This window comes from Aythya marila, assembly GCF_965140915.1.
Source record: "Aythya marila genome assembly, chromosome: 4".
Lineage (NCBI taxonomy): Eukaryota > Metazoa > Chordata > Aves > Anseriformes > Anatidae > Aythya > Aythya marila.
Window position 1 is genome coordinate 23,275,629 of NC_139045.1, and position 16,430 is coordinate 23,292,058.

Below are 16,430 nucleotides of genomic sequence, written 5' to 3' on the forward strand. Positions count from 1 at the left end.
TCCAGAATGACCTCATTGCAGAACTGAAAGAACTGAAATGAAAGAACTGAAATGAAAGAATTGCAGAAATGAAAGAACTGAAAGGTTGCAACAGTTCTTGAAGGGAACTTACAAAAATAAAATGGAGAGCAACTCTTTGCTCAATAAGATAATGACAGGACAAGAGGGAATGGTTTTAAACTAAAAGAGGGGAGATTTAGATTAGAGGTTAGGAGGAAAATCTTCACTCAAGGGAGCAGTGAGGCACTGGAACAGGTTGCCCAGAGAGGTTGTGGATGCCCTGTCTCTGGAGGTCTTCAAGGCCAGGCTGCATGCCCTGGACAACTTGATCTAGTGGGTGGTGGCCCTGCCTATGGAAGGGGGGTTAGAAGTAGTTAGTCTTTGAGGTCCCTTCCAACCCAAGCCATTCTATGATTATAAGCTAGTCCATGAACTATTTGCCACAGTATATCCACAGAAAATTCTCTGTGCCACAAGATGCTTTCGACAAAGAGCATACAAGTTAACAAGAAGGCACGTAAAAGAGATGCTCGTGGACCTCTGAGCACACGCTGTGATTGCATTTTATTCAGAAGCTGGCTGAGGAACACGCTTTATCTCAGTCTCTCGATCCCACCAGCCCACTGCCCCACAGCCCGGCCGCCGCTGGGCCAGCCGCGGTCCCGTCTGGATGACACCTGCGGCTCTTCCTTGCCGCAAACACACTCCTGAGGGGCCGATGCCATGCCCGGCCATTTCAGGGAACCTCCACCAGCCGGCAACCGCCTCCCCCCGCCGCGGCCGGGCGCTGGGCGCATGCACCGCCTCAGCTCCCTCCTCCGCGGCGTCCCTGCGGCGCCCATGGGGCGGAGCGCGGCCATGGCGGCGGCGGCAGCGGGAGGCAGCGGGGGCGGGCGGCGGGCGGTGGTGGCGCAGCTTCTGCTCGTCGTGCTGCAGCTGGCGGGCTCGTGTGGGGCGGGCACCACCGCCGCCCTGCCCGTAGTCATCAACACCTGGGCGTTTAGGAAAGCCACAGAGACAGGTGCCCCGGCGGGGGGCAGCGCTGCGCCGTGCGGGGTAGTGGTGGCTGCTGGGTGCTGCCCCTGCTGCGCCCTCCACGCCGATGGGCTGGTGGGGCTCCAGGGGGCTTCGGGTGCTTTAAATCAAAAAAAAAAAAACGCGGGGTGAGCTGTGAGCATGCGGCCATTAAATTGCTGAGGGGCCCGGCTTCTTCCTGCTCCTGTCAAGGGTTAGAGCGATCCGGAAGGGGAGCTGTAAAATGTCGCCCTATGGGAGGGGGGGGGCGGCGCGGTGCCCGGGGGAGGGGGCCAAGCAGCGGAGCTTTGAGTGCCTCCGCCGCGGAGCCCTGCGACCCTGCCAGCGAGTGGTGTGCTGGTCAAGGTTGGGAAAAAATGTAATAATTAAAAAAAAAAAAAAAAGTCTGTGGAAAAACTAAATTAAAAATGTCGCTGATACGGTGATTTATGCTTCTGCAGTGGTTAGCAATAGCGATTTGTTGTTAGTGGTGTCCTTCTGAGATTCATTCACCTCCCCCAAGATTTAGGTGGTTCTGAATATTATATTTTTTGGAGCTTGTTGTATTGTGATGCGTTATTAACGGTCAAAGCGGGTTTGCCTATGGGAATGCTGCCAACATAAATTAGTTGTCGATACCAATTTAAAAAGGCTTATAGGTTATTTTAGCATAGTTGGGTTGTAAATAACTCATTAGTAAGTCTTGCTAGTGAGGTGGGTTACCTGTAGAGGCTTGTATAGGTCACAGCTGAAATACTGTCTTGAAAACTACAAGGCCTTTGTGCTGCAGGTTTTGAAAGCATGGGTTAAGACTGCTTACAGTAATAATTGTAATAGGAACTGCATGCAGTGTTGGGAAGATGGGGCTTCTTGAGATGGCTGAGACAGGGTAAATAGTTCACCTCTGCCAAAAGGAGCAGAGGTGCGTCCCTCTGCTGGGTCTGGCAGATGGCAGAGCACCAGAGCTAGCACAAGGAGGAGGAGGCAGGATTGCAGCTGTCAATGGCAGCAAGCTCAGACATCTAGGAAAATCTTGCCTCAGGTCCAACCTTGTGAAATATTTCATGTGTGTAAAGCCTTCAGGCCTGGTTTGGTTAAGTCATGTACATTTGGAACATCTGTAATGTCTTACAAAACTACACAATGAGCTAGATGGTAAGGAACAGAAGACTAAGGACTGAGCAGAATATTCTTTGCATACTTTTTTAAGTTTCTTTTTGCTCTTATGAAGTTACTGATGTAGGTTTAGATCTTTTAGATCTCCCAGTTTTAGATCTTTCTATTCTGCAGCTGAACACTTAGTACTCTTATGGGAGTCTTTTGAGGGTTGCTTGTTACAACTTTTTTTTTTATTTTGAGAGAAAAGTTTTACTTAGCCTGCTTTATCTTCTTACCCCCACAAAAGGCTTTTAATAGACAGTGATAAAGTACTTGGTGGTTCTGGGAGGACAAGGTTATTTAATTTATAAATGTTGAATTCTTTATTAGTAGATAATACTTCCCCAGTCAGGAAAAAAAAAAAAAGCTTAATTTCTCAGTCAGAAACAGTGATTAAATATGCAAGGAAAACAGCATTTAGAAAAGTAATGCTTTACGTTCTTTTGAATATGTTTGTATTTTGAATTTATTTCACCTATAAATAATGTGTTTTTTTTTTAATCCTCTTAGAGTGCATCATCAGAGTATCCAACGTTCTTAAAGCAGTGATGGAGTCTGTTTTCATTGGTGACCTTTAATTATTTGTGTTGATTACAGCATGGCGAGTATTACAGTTGGGTGGTTCTGAGCTGGATGCAGTTGAGAAAGGTTGTGGTCAGTGTGAGATTGACCAATGTGATGGGAGTGTGGGATATGGAGGAAGCCCAGATGAAAGTGGAGAAACAACACTGGACGCAATGATTATGGATGGGTAAGAAGACTGTGTGGAGAAAAGAACAATCCCTGTAATTTTTAGCATACTTTAATGTCAGATTTGTTACGGAGATCTTGTTGGCTTAAGGCTGACTATGGGCAAGTTATTTGTTGACTTGTGAAACTGGGAACGGTGCTTAAGTGGTGGAAGAGTAACTAATTATGTTTATTATTGACTTTTCACATGTAGTGCAGTAATTCAGCTCTAGATATAGCAGCTGCAGAGCAGTGTTTGTAGCACTGTAAGCTTTCCTTTTAGATGTGTTCCATAAAATATTTCATTTTTGTAGCAGTTGTCTTCTGTACTTTATTTGCTATTTAAAGCTGTCTGCTTGAAAATAATTGCAAGTACTTCATGTAAAGAGCTTATGTAGCAAGATAATTGCTCAAAAATATTATTATGTATGGAGTTATTGTTACTTGAGCAACATGCCCAACCTGTGCAAGAAAACAATATATGTATAAAGTTTTTACCTACTAGTGTGATGCCACCTGCCTATGGCATAAACAATTAAAGCAGTATATTAAAGCAGCAGACTTTCAAGCTTAGATGAGAACAGATTTTGTCTAATAAAAGTTGTGCAAATATTATTGTATTTTCTAATAAGTTCTAAATATTTCTTGTTTCCAGGAACACTATGGAAGTTGGCGCAGTTGCAGATCTCAGACGAGTCAAAAATGCAATTGGTGTAGCACGAAAGGTCATTGAGCACACTAAGCATACATTATTAGTGGGAGAGTCAGGTAATTTTATTCTTTTTACTATTTCCAAGTCTTAGACTCTTCTGCTGTAACAAAATCTGTCATTCATTAATGTTGGTAATATGGGTGGAGGGATTCCCTGACAATCAAGTGAATCTAGTAAAATAAATTAGAAGTGTTTACTATATTATTATATGAGTATGAATTAGGTTTTATTCTATTATTTCCACATGAAAAGATAAATACAGTCTTGCAGTCTTTCCACCAATTTAACTGCAAATATAAGCTTGTAATTCCAAGGCTTTGCTAATAACACTGATAACAGATATTAAAAATTATTTGATGCAAGATACTATAGAAGGTGAAGCTGTTAAATGCAAATATTGCATTTAAAAGCATGGAGTAACGTTGTCTAAAGAATGACAGAATTAAGATGCTACAGTTATGTATTACTGTTTTAATATATATTAAGCACAATTACTGTATTTCACAGTTTTTAAAATATTAATGAAGACTTTGATGTAAAAAATCACATTGGAGCTGTTCTCCTAGGTGCCATAAAAAAGCAATAACAAACCTGAGGAATGATTAAGCTTTTACAATGTGATCTGTTGCTGTTAGAATAATAATAATTTCAAAAGAGATGTACATTTCAGAGAGGCATACGAGTTAGGTTAGTTGACTCACCATTAAGAATTTTTGAGTCTGGTGAGTTGCGTTCAGTACAGAATAATTACAGGACAGGAGGGATATTTCGGTTTTCATCTGATAAATTTGCAGGTCTGTAGTAGACGAGAAAGTTTCATAATCACATTGTGTCTGACCTTTTCCCTTTTTGTCCTAGCAATACTTAGATGAATATCCAAGTAAAAAAAAGTCCAGAGAGTAAAAACGAACAACTCTGCTTCCTGAAATATAAACAAGGCTTCCAAAGTTGTGGTTGCGCATGTTTGTCAGTCATCCTTTCACAGTTTTATCTCAAAAAGCAATCTGCTCTTTTAGAAATAGGAACATAAGTATGCTTCATTGAAGATGTCAGTTTACCTTCCCTCTGAGTGCAGAGACTTTAATTGCATCTGTTTTCAGGAAAAACATGGAAAAGCTGTCCAGAAATAATTGAAGGCTTTTCTTAATGTCTGGACTGGAGAAGCCTGTTCAGATCTGTGTTAAAGTGATGTTATTTGTCTATCAAGGATTGGTAATATAAATTGTTGAAGTATCTAAATCTAGCAACAATATCTGTTACTAAGTGACATCAAAGTTATCTACAAATAAAATGAGAGAACAGTTGATCTTCTGTTTCAGTGTCCTTTCCCTAACTAACAGCCTTTGTTTTCCTTTTTCTTAAAAAAGAATTGCAGCATTGTTCCATTACCTGTGTTGGTATTTGTTTTGCTCCCTTGTTACTTACTGTATTAATTTCCAAAACAAGGGAGCAGTCAATTTTAAAGGTGCAAGGAAGAAGTGTAATACGTTTTAAGCTGCTCTATGGATTTCTACACATATCAGTGTTCTAGTATTAAATATTGTGACACTGGCTATTGCTCATATTTCATAAAAGGCCAGCTTTTTAAGTAAATATAGTATTTGTTTTCACTTTAATATTTTTGTCATGCACACAGCTCAGGCTACTTGTGTTCCAGATTATTTGTGTCCAGTTGATATTTTTTTTCAAAGTTGAATTTTTCTCTCTTTCAGTACTGAAACTTATACCTGTTAACAAAGCTGTAGTGAATTGAGGAAATTTGATCTTCATCCGTGAAGGGAGAATTTGTTATTGCAGTAGTACCTCACTATAATGGCTGGTATCGTTCTCCAAAGAAATACTTCTCATTCCTAAAGAGGATGTAGAATTCGTTGAAAGTTACATGTATGCATTTTCATAAAATATATAAAAACACAAATAAAATAATGGTTTTGATTTTGTTGTTGTTTTTAAAGCCTCCCTGTTTGCTGTACGCATGGGGTTTCCGTATGAAGATTTAACTACCCCAAAGTCTCTTTCGATGTATTCAATGTGGCTTAATCAAAGCTGTCAGCCAAACTACTGGAAGGTACAGTGCAGTGGTTGTGGTGAAGGGGGGAGGATTAGAAAGCCATTAATGCAATGTCGTGTCTTTTCCAGCTTATATTGAAGTTTTGCTTTGCAAGTGAGGAAGTGTTGCAAGTGTTCTGCCTAACGCGCAGAACAAACCTGGTAGACTCAGGAAGAGTATGTGACTAGGTCTTGCTTCTTAATTTTTACTGGTTTTGAACATTCTGCGATAGTGCTTTGATACGGGATTTTTTTTAACTTCATATTTGGACATTTCTCAGATTAAACAAAGAGTGAGTGTATTTTTTGATGCATGTATAAAATCCTGAAATGAATTTTTACAGTAGTAATTAATGTCCTTAAATTGGGCGGCTTTATGTAGAACCGTGAACACATTACACACATAACTGCACTGACCCAACGTTGCCTGTTGTGGTGGGTTTGGTTTTGGTATAGGTGTTGTGGGTTTGCATATTTGTACATTGTCTCTATTATTTCTTGCATCTAAAATGCTGTATTGCTGAGCCACTTTAATTCAATACATATTCTCCTTTTCAACTGGGGAAAATATGTTGATGTATTATCTTGACACTATTAAAGCAGACTCGATTCATCCTTTTTTTTTTAAGCTTTAAAATTTTCTTAATTTTGCTGAAAAATGAACTTTTTTGATCAGTCTGTTAAGCAAAAGTGAATCTTTAATTTGATGAACATAACTGTGTATTAGGACAACCTTCTTACCATGTAATGCCAGAAGTCAATCTATGTTCTTTAAACAAAATATTTCTAGGATATTGGTATTATAATTTAAATATTGGGCATGTGATACTTGTGTAGTAGTTCATTGGTATTGAGTGTAATGTTTACAGGTTTATCTGTAATGAAGCATAACATTATTCATGCATATAATTACAGAATGTGGTACCAGATTCTTCAAAATCATGTGGGCCATATAAACGACTTGAAAAGGATATTTGCGAAAAATGGACCATCTCACAAAGAAACGTTCATAATCATGATACTATTGGTAACAACCTTTGGTAACTCTAAACCTGTCTTTTTCTCATTCTCCTACTAAGTCATTCTGAGTCTAAAACAAAATATTTGATATCAATAACTTATTTCATAATGTTTCATTTCTGTTTATAGTAGTTTCAAGATTGTGTAATTTATGTGTTAGGATCAAGTGCCTAAAAGTAGTTTTGTTTTTTTCTCACTGCACTTGCTGCATGGCCACTTGCTTCATCTTTTGACTTCAGCTACTTGTTTGTTGCCTTACTACTTCTCCCTCAGCTACCTTAGCACAATTGGCTGGGCAGATACAGATGCTTAGAAAACTGATCGAGGTTAAAAATAACTATTTTTATTCTGATTATAGTTAACTTAGGTCAACTCTCCTATGTAGCTGTCAGACCAACTTAAAAGGCTTTGCCAAAGGTGGAAGAAGTGAGTAAAGAGTCCTGTTGCCAAAAGCAGTGTTTGTCAAATTGTCCTTAAACTTACAAAACAAGGCTTACTTTTATTTTTCTTCTATACTGGCTTTTGGCTAAATCAATACGTTTCTACAGGAACTGCTGTCCTTAAAAACAGTTATCAGTAGTAGTCCCAAAGACTAAGAGATTACCGACTCAGGACTTTTAATTGCTAAGCCTATCAGCTGATTAAAGAGCAGACCTGACAAGACAGCAACTGTTAAGGGAGTGGGGTGGAATCTGGAACAGTTACAGGTGCATATCTTTCAAAGCTTTGCAGTCTTGAAACTTACACTTTTTGTTTTAAGCTGGGTTTTCCTCAGCGTTTCAGAACTCTCTGCCTGACAGTATTTGCAACACCAAGAGTTAACAAGTCACTTCATGGGGGAATCTTTGTTGTTTACTTCCAGTCCACCCTACTCACAACAAATCAATGTTCTTTGAAAGTCAGGCAACCTACCAAATTCTGAAGCTGGTAGGTAGCTTTATTTACTGGTATAGTCTTTAATATGTTCTCAAAAGCTCTAAAATTGTGGAGTGTCAGGCTGAGAGGGGAGTCTGGTAAATACAGTTCAGGACACGATATATCATTAAGTAGTCCTAAGCTGTTTTGTAGTAAATGTTGGCGCTTATATTTGTACTTCAAGCTCTCTCACCCCATTGTTTGCTTTCTATATGAAATGCCTCCTTGACATTTTGAGAAGAGTCTTCATTCAGGATGCATTTATGAGGTTGTTAGGAACTGATGCCCTTCCAGTCTTCTTGTAGATGATAATGGTGGCCATAGACTCAGTGCCTCTATTACTTTCCAATTTCACTGATCAGAGAACTTTTCTCTGAGAAAGAGGTAGTGGCCTAATGAAAACAGAGAGCCAGAATTCAACTGTTAGAATTCTGCTTCTTGGCTCTCACTTTATACTGAAGCTGATGCCAAAAAATTTTTTGCCCTCTCTTAAAGAGGTGAAGTATCACCTCGTGGAAAAGCAGTGGATCTGAAATCATGTCCTAATTGTCAATGTAAGCTACTGTAATATGAGGCAATGACTTCCACATCAGCACAAAATTAGCAACGAATAGGCTAGTCCACATATTTGACTACCTGTTGTGTAATTCTGATTTCTTTGGTAGGTTGTATTTCACTTTTGCCAAACAGAGAAACTGCCAAACTCTTCATCTTCTAACTTGATTTCTACTCTCCCTTCCCACCCCCATCCCCTGCCCCAAATCAAATACTATTTATAGAATTCCCAAACTTTGTTATGATGGTACTGGTGCCCAATATGGTGACACTAGGTCCTGGTTCTCTACCAAGTAACATGGGTGTATATTAAGAGGCAGTGGCTGCTTGGACAGCACTAATGTGCAGGTCCGAATGGTGTGTCAGTCACTGATTTAGATTCCTTTTCGCCTCCTGTAGTACATCCAGAAAGATTCCAAATTTGTTTTTACAAAACTTATTAAGCGTATGATTTTTCTGTTTTTCAGTATATCAGCAATTTAAGTAGTCTGGATGTCACGGTTCTGTTTAATGAAAACCATAGTGCCAATTTAACAAATCTGTCAGAAGTGTTTCTGAGTGTGTTTCATCCCTGTTGAAAATTTTAGGTATGGTTGTAATTAGTGGGAATGGAACTGTTGCTTCTGGGACATCTACTAACGGTGGAGTCCACAAAATTCCAGGGTTAGTATCTGGTTTTACAAAAAAAAAAAAAAAAAAAAAGGCTTTTTTTTTCTGTTTCATTTCTGATGTTAAGCTTATGTAAAAGTTAAACAGTGTATCTTTTAGAGGGTGAGGATCAGAAAATGGCCTTGGTTATTTCTGTGCTGCAATAAATCCAATACTAAGAAACTGATGTAGTTGTAGGATGAGTTGGGTTTATTTGAGGGAGTGGTTGCTTTTCAGCTGGTTTAATTCAGTGTACAGACAGACAAAAAAATAAAAAGGCACATTGATGCCTTGCCTTATAATTAACCTCGCAAGAGACAAGTGAGCATTTTGGAAAGGTCTACAGTCTCCAAAGAGGTGTACGTAGAATTAGAGCCCCAGGCCTATGTTTTGTCTTTGATTTTTCTTTTTTGTTTATTTGTTTTTCTCTGCAGTTAGGAATTTTGTCTGTCAGCTAATTCAGATAATTTCTGTATTTAGCAAAAGTAACTGAACAAAATGATATCCCCAGCTGTTTACTGTTGCCCACTGGCTAAGCCTTACTGCCATATAGCAGGTATAATAACAAAGAGGGTCACAGTGAAGGTGGGATTAAGCCTTAGGTCAGTCAGGTTATCACAGACCACTTCTGATTACCGTAGAGTGACCTTTTTATCTGTTCTTCTGTGGGTTTAGCATTAACCCTGCTGGAGGTGGTAAGGCTGACAAAGTTAGAAGTGTGCCCAAGTTGTAAGAACTTGCTGATATTGGGCCAAGAGCTATTACGTTAATGCAATCTCACTGGCATTAGTAAATAAAGTTTTCAGTTTTCTTCCACAGAATTACTTTTTTCTTCATTGTTCACTACAGCCGTGTAGGAGACTCTCCAATAGCAGGAGCAGGATCCTATGCTGATAGTACAGCTGGAGGAGCTGCAGCCACTGGGGATGGTGACATCATGATGCGCTTCTTACCCAGGTTTGTCCTTAATGCAGACTTTGCTAGCTTTCTCTAGCAAAATTGAACTCAGCAAATGAAGTAATTGATTGAAAGATGATCTGACTTCCTGGTGGTTGAAGTGGGAGAGGAAGGATTAGAAGGGAAGAGAACAGTAGCAAAATCAAGTCATCATTACAAGCTGTCTTAAAAGAAGTGACTGCTTAAGTACCTTAATGAGAGATCCCATTAATACTGCCAAGCTGAGAGCAAACAGACAGCAATAATGAGTATATTACCAATGTGCACGCTCTTTAACAGAAGAGTCATTGTAACAATGAAATTGGTATCTAATTTGAAACTGAAAGAGGTGTTTTAGTGCTGTCATTGTGGTTGCATAAACTGTTAAATATGTCTGTTTTCATCGCTGAGTCTTGACTGTCATTCTTGTGGGTCAGTCTCAAAAGAAATGCTTTATGGAAGTCTGTGCTGTACATAATGAGCACTGATGCTTGAAGGAATCTAAAGTAGTGGCCTTCAGATTACTCAAGTACTGCTTCTAAAACTTTGGTAGTTATAAATGCCTGCTAGCAGATGTGTATATATAAAAGTTACAATCCTTAATGAGTGTGAAGTTATTGCAGACCAGTCCTGAAATAAAAAGCAACTGACAACTTCATGAATTATTCTGAGGAATTGGGTACTGGCAATAGTACTGAGTTGGGTTCCACTATGAAGTTAATTGGTAAAAACTTACATTGCTGTTTAGCAGCTTGAAGGATTTGGTTGTAATGCATTTTGTGTTTGCACCAGCTGGTTCTACAAAACAATTTAGACTAGATGGTTGATCACAGGTTACTTACAGATCAGACATTCTTAATTCTATACTATTTAGATATTCTCAAATGGGGAAAAAAAAAAAAAAAAGAACATTCTCAAAAAAATAAATTGACCTGCCAGAAGTCTGGAACTGTCAACTGAAGGGTGAAATTGCTAGTGTTTTCTGACCACCTTTTTTGGAATAGTAACATCTTAGCTCAGTTTTTGATTACTGGACCCTATGAAATACAGCTTTATATTCAGATAGAAAGGTTCAAGTTATCTACATATAACTGATCAGCATGAAAAATCAAGGGTAGTAGGGTGTCAGAAAGTGCAAGAAAAGTTCTCTTCTGAGTCACTTTGATAACATCATAGTTAATGCTATCTGTAGATGAGTGTTAGTGTAGCACGTTGAGGTCTTTATGTATCTTTCATCAAAACAAAACATTGTTTGCTTCTAACTAAATTATGCATTGTCTTTTAATCTTCTGTTTCTGAAAGTAAACGACAACAAAAGGTTGCTTGTTTGTTTGTTTTTCCCTTCTGAGGATATTTTGGAAATGCAAGTGATCTATCTCAAACATTGCACATGTTTTTCTAATGATACCATGAAGTCATTTTGGTTCTTTTGCATTTAGAGTAAGATATTTTTTTAAAAAACATCTTGCAAAAATTTTAGTGGCTTGAAATCATGATCAAAACATATATTTATGAAACGAATTCTGTTAACTTTGACTTTTTCTGAAACTTATACATTTTAGGAAAAAAAATACATATTTTTAATGCTTACTAGAATCAGTAGGAGGAGTGTAATTCTGGAGGTCAATTTTCTTAAAATAAGTTTAAAAAAAAAAAAAAAAAACTACCTTGATATATGTCTTCATGAAAACTAGTACCAAATTCTAATGTCAAACTTAGTCATTCTATGACAAAGCCAGTGACTCTTCAGCTGCTTCTTTGCAGTTGTTTAACTGATGCGTGGTTTAGCCTCTTCTGTAAATGATCAGAGTTGTTCTATTGCCTTAGAATTGTTGATGGTGTAGATGACATCTTGCAGTCCCTTTTAGTGCTGCTTCTAATTACATTTTACATAGAATTGAATAATAAGTTCCAATATGAAGTTTGGCTAAAGGTTGTGTATTATGTTTGCATTACTCAAAGAAATCTTGATCTCAATGCAATACGTAACTTAAGTAGGGCTAACTGGATGTGGGAATGTGTGTCTGTTTTCGGTTGTTTGCTTTTAGCTATCAAGCTGTAGAGTATATGAGGATGGGAATGGACCCGACAGTAGCCTGTCAGAAAGTTATTTCCAGAATCCAGAAGTATGTTCCAGAGTTCTTTGGTGCCGTTATATGTGCCAATACAACCGGAAGTTATGGTATGTATTTCGCTCAACAGGCCAATTCTGTTGACCCTACCTAGGTAGTCACAGAAATAAAACATGAAGGTGGACTTTAAAGCACCAGTCTTTAATTATTTATTCAGTACAGCAGTATGACAATTCATAATATCAAATGGCGGTTATCAGGGCAGCTGTCCTAGTGTGGAATTAAGATATTTTAATTTTACCTCTGCATTTGAATGTCTTAGACTTTCACAAAATGTATGTAAAACTTTGTAAATGCTTTTGTTTTTTCTACCTTTACATGTTCTCCTGGATTGTGTATGATTATCTTGAAGGTTTTTTTTTGGTTTTTTTTTGTTTTTTTTTTTTTTTTTTTGTTTTTTTTTTTTTGTTTTTTTTTTTGTTTTTTTTAAATACAAATGCTTATGCTTCCCCTAGATATGGCATAAGGCAGGGAGAATGTGTCTGGTAAGTATAGCTTCAAAGCAGTTCAAGATCGGTCATTGTGCCAGGCATCTCATTTCCAAACTCGCAGATCACTAGCAAATACAATTTGCTAATCAACCTAGCTTATTTAGGTAGACTACTTATTGTTGTTCTTTGATCTTTTATTTCGCATAACTCTGTGTTTTAAGAGATAAGATTTGGAGGAACTCATTAAGTTAATCAGGATTGAAAGAGAGAGATTTTCCTAATTTATGGTACTGTTTCAAGTTATACAGTAGTCAGTAGCACTGTATTTTTACTTTAAAAATAAATACTTTCAAGATGTCTCGGGTTAAACAGATTCTAAAAGAATAATTACAACATGGTAGCAGTAAAAACTGCATCTTTAGATGATAAAGCACACTAACAAAGGCACTAATCCTAAATGTAGTAAGTTACACTTTTTTTCTTTCTTTCCTAGGTGCTGCATGTAATAAAATTCCAGGATTCACTCAGTTTCACTTCATGGTTTATAACCCTTTGCTAAGTCAGGCAGCTGAGCAAGTAGTAGATTGCGTTTAATTTCTTTTGCCTTCTTGACATCTAAACATAGAGGGGGAGAGTGTTAAGGTTCTGCAGGTGTTACTTTTAAAATTCTTGTTTTTTTATTCACTGTTCCATAATAATGTGAACAAGTGCAAAGATATGTTGATGTTGAAGATATTACTTCACTGTTTTTATTGTGTTCTGCTTTATTTTAGCTCTGTGTAGTGCTGTAGCTTTCTATCCTAATTACTTGGTACATTGATTCTAAATTATTGTAAACAGTACTTTAATCTAGGACAAGATTTTTGAAAATGGACTCTGCAGTGTATCAGGAAAGTGAATATAGCTGCAAAATTAGTGCTGATACTTTCACAGTTAACATAAGGGATTTGTCTCTGTTTAAAAATTGACGTCTAAGTAAAATGGATGAAAAGTGGCCTCTGTAGGGAGGCATATCAATAAGTCAGGAATTTAGTGCACATTACCTCACTTCTCAACACAATTCCTAAACTTTTGCAAACTCAACAAACTGGGGATCTGAATACCACTAAGTTATCAAGTAATACTTCGGAGTAATACCAAATGTCACCTGCTCTTTTGGGGTAACAGCTTTTTTGTTTAACAGCTGTTTTGTCTAACAGCTCTTCTAGTCTGTTTTCTTAAGAACTGAATAATCAAAGGATATGGATAATAGCTATTGAACTGGATCTTCACTTTGCCTTCACATTTAAAAGCAATTATTTAGCAGAAATCTGGAATAAAGGGCAGGAGGGAGGAAGGACTCTGCCTCTACAAGTCTGGGTGCAAGGTGCTGCACCTGGGTCAGGGCAATCTCAGACATAAGTACAGTCTGGGAGAAGATCTCACTGAGCAGCCCTGTGGAGAAGGGCTTGGGGGTTCTGTTGGATGAAAAGCTCAACATGAGCCAGCAGTGCATGCTTGCATCCCAGAAGGCCAACTGCATCCTGGGCTGCATCAACAGAGGAGTGGCCAGCAGGATGGGGAAGGTGATTTTCCCCCCTCTGCTCTGTCCTTGTGAGGCCCCATCTGGAATGCTGCATCCAGGTCTGGGGCCCCCAGCACAAGAAGAATGTGGGGCTGTTAGAGTGGAGGAGGGCCATAGACTTTATCAGAGGGTTGGAGGACTTCTCCTACGAAGAAGGGCTGAGCTGTGGCTGTTCAGCCTGGAGAAGAGAAGGTTCAGGGATGACATAATTCCAGATTCCCAATATTTAAATGGGACATAAAAAATGATGGAGAGCAACTTTTTTCTCAGTCAGACAATGACAGGACAAAGGGGAATGGTTTAAAACTAAGAGGGAAGATTTAGAGTAGAGGTTAGGAGGAAATTCTTCATTCAGAGGGCAGTGAAGCACTGGAATAGGTTGCCCAGAGAAGTTGTGGATGCCCCATCCCTGGAGGTGTTCAAGACCACATTGGATGAGGTGCTGGGCAACCTGATCTAGTGGGTGGCTTCCCTGCCTATGGCAGGGGGTTGAAACTGGGTGATCTCTAAGGTCCCTTCCAACCCAAGCTATTCTGTGATTCTGCAAGGGAGACTTATTTTGAGAATGTTTGTCTTTTTAAGATTTAGTCCTGGTTTTCTTTTCTCTTGAAAAGAAAATTACATGCAAATGCTAGCAAGCAAGAAAAGGGTATTGAAGAGTAGTGGAAAACATTTCAAACTCTTAATTAAAAGATTGACAAGCAAGAGAGAACTTGTGTCACAATAGCTGAGAATGCCTTTGGATGGAGTCGCATCCCCATATACATCCCTGCTATTTCAGTACAAGCTTTCAAGGAGTATTATGTTTACTGTAATGGGAAGTTAGACAGATTTCCTGTAGTGTAAAATAAATTACAAATCTGAATCACAGTGATTTGCTTGTCATGGATATGCCATGCGCTTGCCCTTTCCTATAGTATATTATCACTGAAAAGGTGCAGTTGCTTACTTAAAGCGTGACAGTTATCCATAGCTAACAAAGCTGTGTTTGTCACTTTCCTTCTATGTCTGGAGATAAAAGGCTTTATTTATTATAGCACTTCAGCATCCTGAGGATTGTTTTATAGATGTTTAATGGTCTGTCTGAACTTTTCCTAACATGGTGGCTTGCTGATCAGTTGACTGAATCTTTACTAAACTTGAGATTGGTAGGGAAAAATTAAAAGGGGAAAAAAAAGGCAAAATGTTTACACCTTGTCATAAACACTTCAATTATCCTTTGTCTACTTGAATAAAATCTTTGGGTAATAAAAGCACGCTTTAATGTATCTTATATAAGTAAGCTTGTTTGGATGTTTGTGTACAGTGTCTTAGAATGATCGTTGCCTTATGTTCCAATTTGGTCGGTGTAAGAGCTGGGAAAAAAAAAAAAAAACAAGCAACATTCAAATGACAATAGTCACCTTCAATGGCCTGCTGTTGAACTTCATCAACAAGGTTGTTTATTTGGAGGATTCACTTTTGTCACTGGATCTTTGGCTCCTCTTTCTCCTAGCATATTGTTTGCTGTAGGTAGGTCACACCAAGCTTTTCTCAAAGGAGCTCTTACAGTGTATGTCTGAGGTGGCTTATGGTGTTTTGTACCTGTCGTACCTACAACCCTTCTGCTTTGGCTACTGTATCTTCAGATGGATTGAATGGAACAGCATCTGTACTTGTAAATTCAGGCAGTCAAATACAAACAGATCAATAAAATTTCAGTGATTGCTACTTTGAAGATAGTGTTGTAGATTGTGAACACAGGAGGTTAAGTCCTGGCAGCTGAGTGATAATGTCTCAGAGTACTGCAGCTGAATCCAGAAGGATTCATTTGCAAGAGAACTTCTAGTGTGTTTAGGCCACTGTATGCTAACTAGCATATACAGCTAAAGGTTATGACTGCACATGCTAAAAGATGAGTAAATAGATAATACGTCTATAAAAATGTACTTTAAGTCACTAAGTTAGAATTCTGACTTACTGTAGAGTCAGCTCATCTACAGCTGAGAATAAAATTTATCTCCATGAGATGTGCACATTAATACACATGGCTTAATAATGTAAGTTGTTTTTGTCATGCTGAATTAGTTCTAAATGAAACAGTTTATGTGAATTATTTGAATATGTTGTTAATTTGACAGTATATTTAAATTATCAATGTACTGTTCTGATGTTATGGACAATCCCAACTTGTATATTCTATGATTATTTTCTTAAGTTTTTAATAGTAGTGCTGTTCTCTTACACTTACTAGGTGTGATTTTTCCTTTTTAAAGAAAGGTTTTATATATGTAAACACTTGACAAAAGTAGGCAAAAACTCTGACAGTTTCTTCTGTGGTTGCAAAAAAAAAAAAATTAAAAACCCATGAAATCAGGTTTTTTTGTTTGTTTTTTTTTACACTTCTGACTTACTACAAAATACAGGAAAAAATATATATAGAATATGAGATTTGCAGGTTAGTACAGTTGAATGCATTCTGTCCATAAAGGTGTTTTTTTGTTTTTTTTTGTTTTTTTTTTTTTTTTCCTGAATCCTGCTAAGTACCTTAGCATCTAATTTTTGTTTCTAAAATTTCTTAGGGAATT

General features: G+C 38.0%; 1 protein-coding gene across 1 annotated transcript; it reads left to right on the forward strand.

The window, feature by feature from the left end:
• Positions 1–830: 830 nt before the first annotated feature.
• AGA (aspartylglucosaminidase) lies at positions 831–16,219 on the forward strand. Its single transcript, XM_082760318.1, has 9 exons — positions 831–1,021; positions 2,770–2,923; positions 3,557–3,669; positions 5,569–5,681; positions 6,578–6,689; positions 8,740–8,815; positions 9,650–9,757; positions 11,785–11,918; positions 12,793–16,219. The coding sequence occupies exons 1-9, from the start codon at positions 841–843 to the stop codon at positions 12,891–12,893; spliced, it is 1,092 nt and encodes a 363-aa protein (XP_082616444.1). The 5' UTR covers positions 831–840; the 3' UTR covers positions 12,894–16,219.
• The last annotated feature ends 211 nt before the right edge of the window (positions 16,220–16,430 follow it).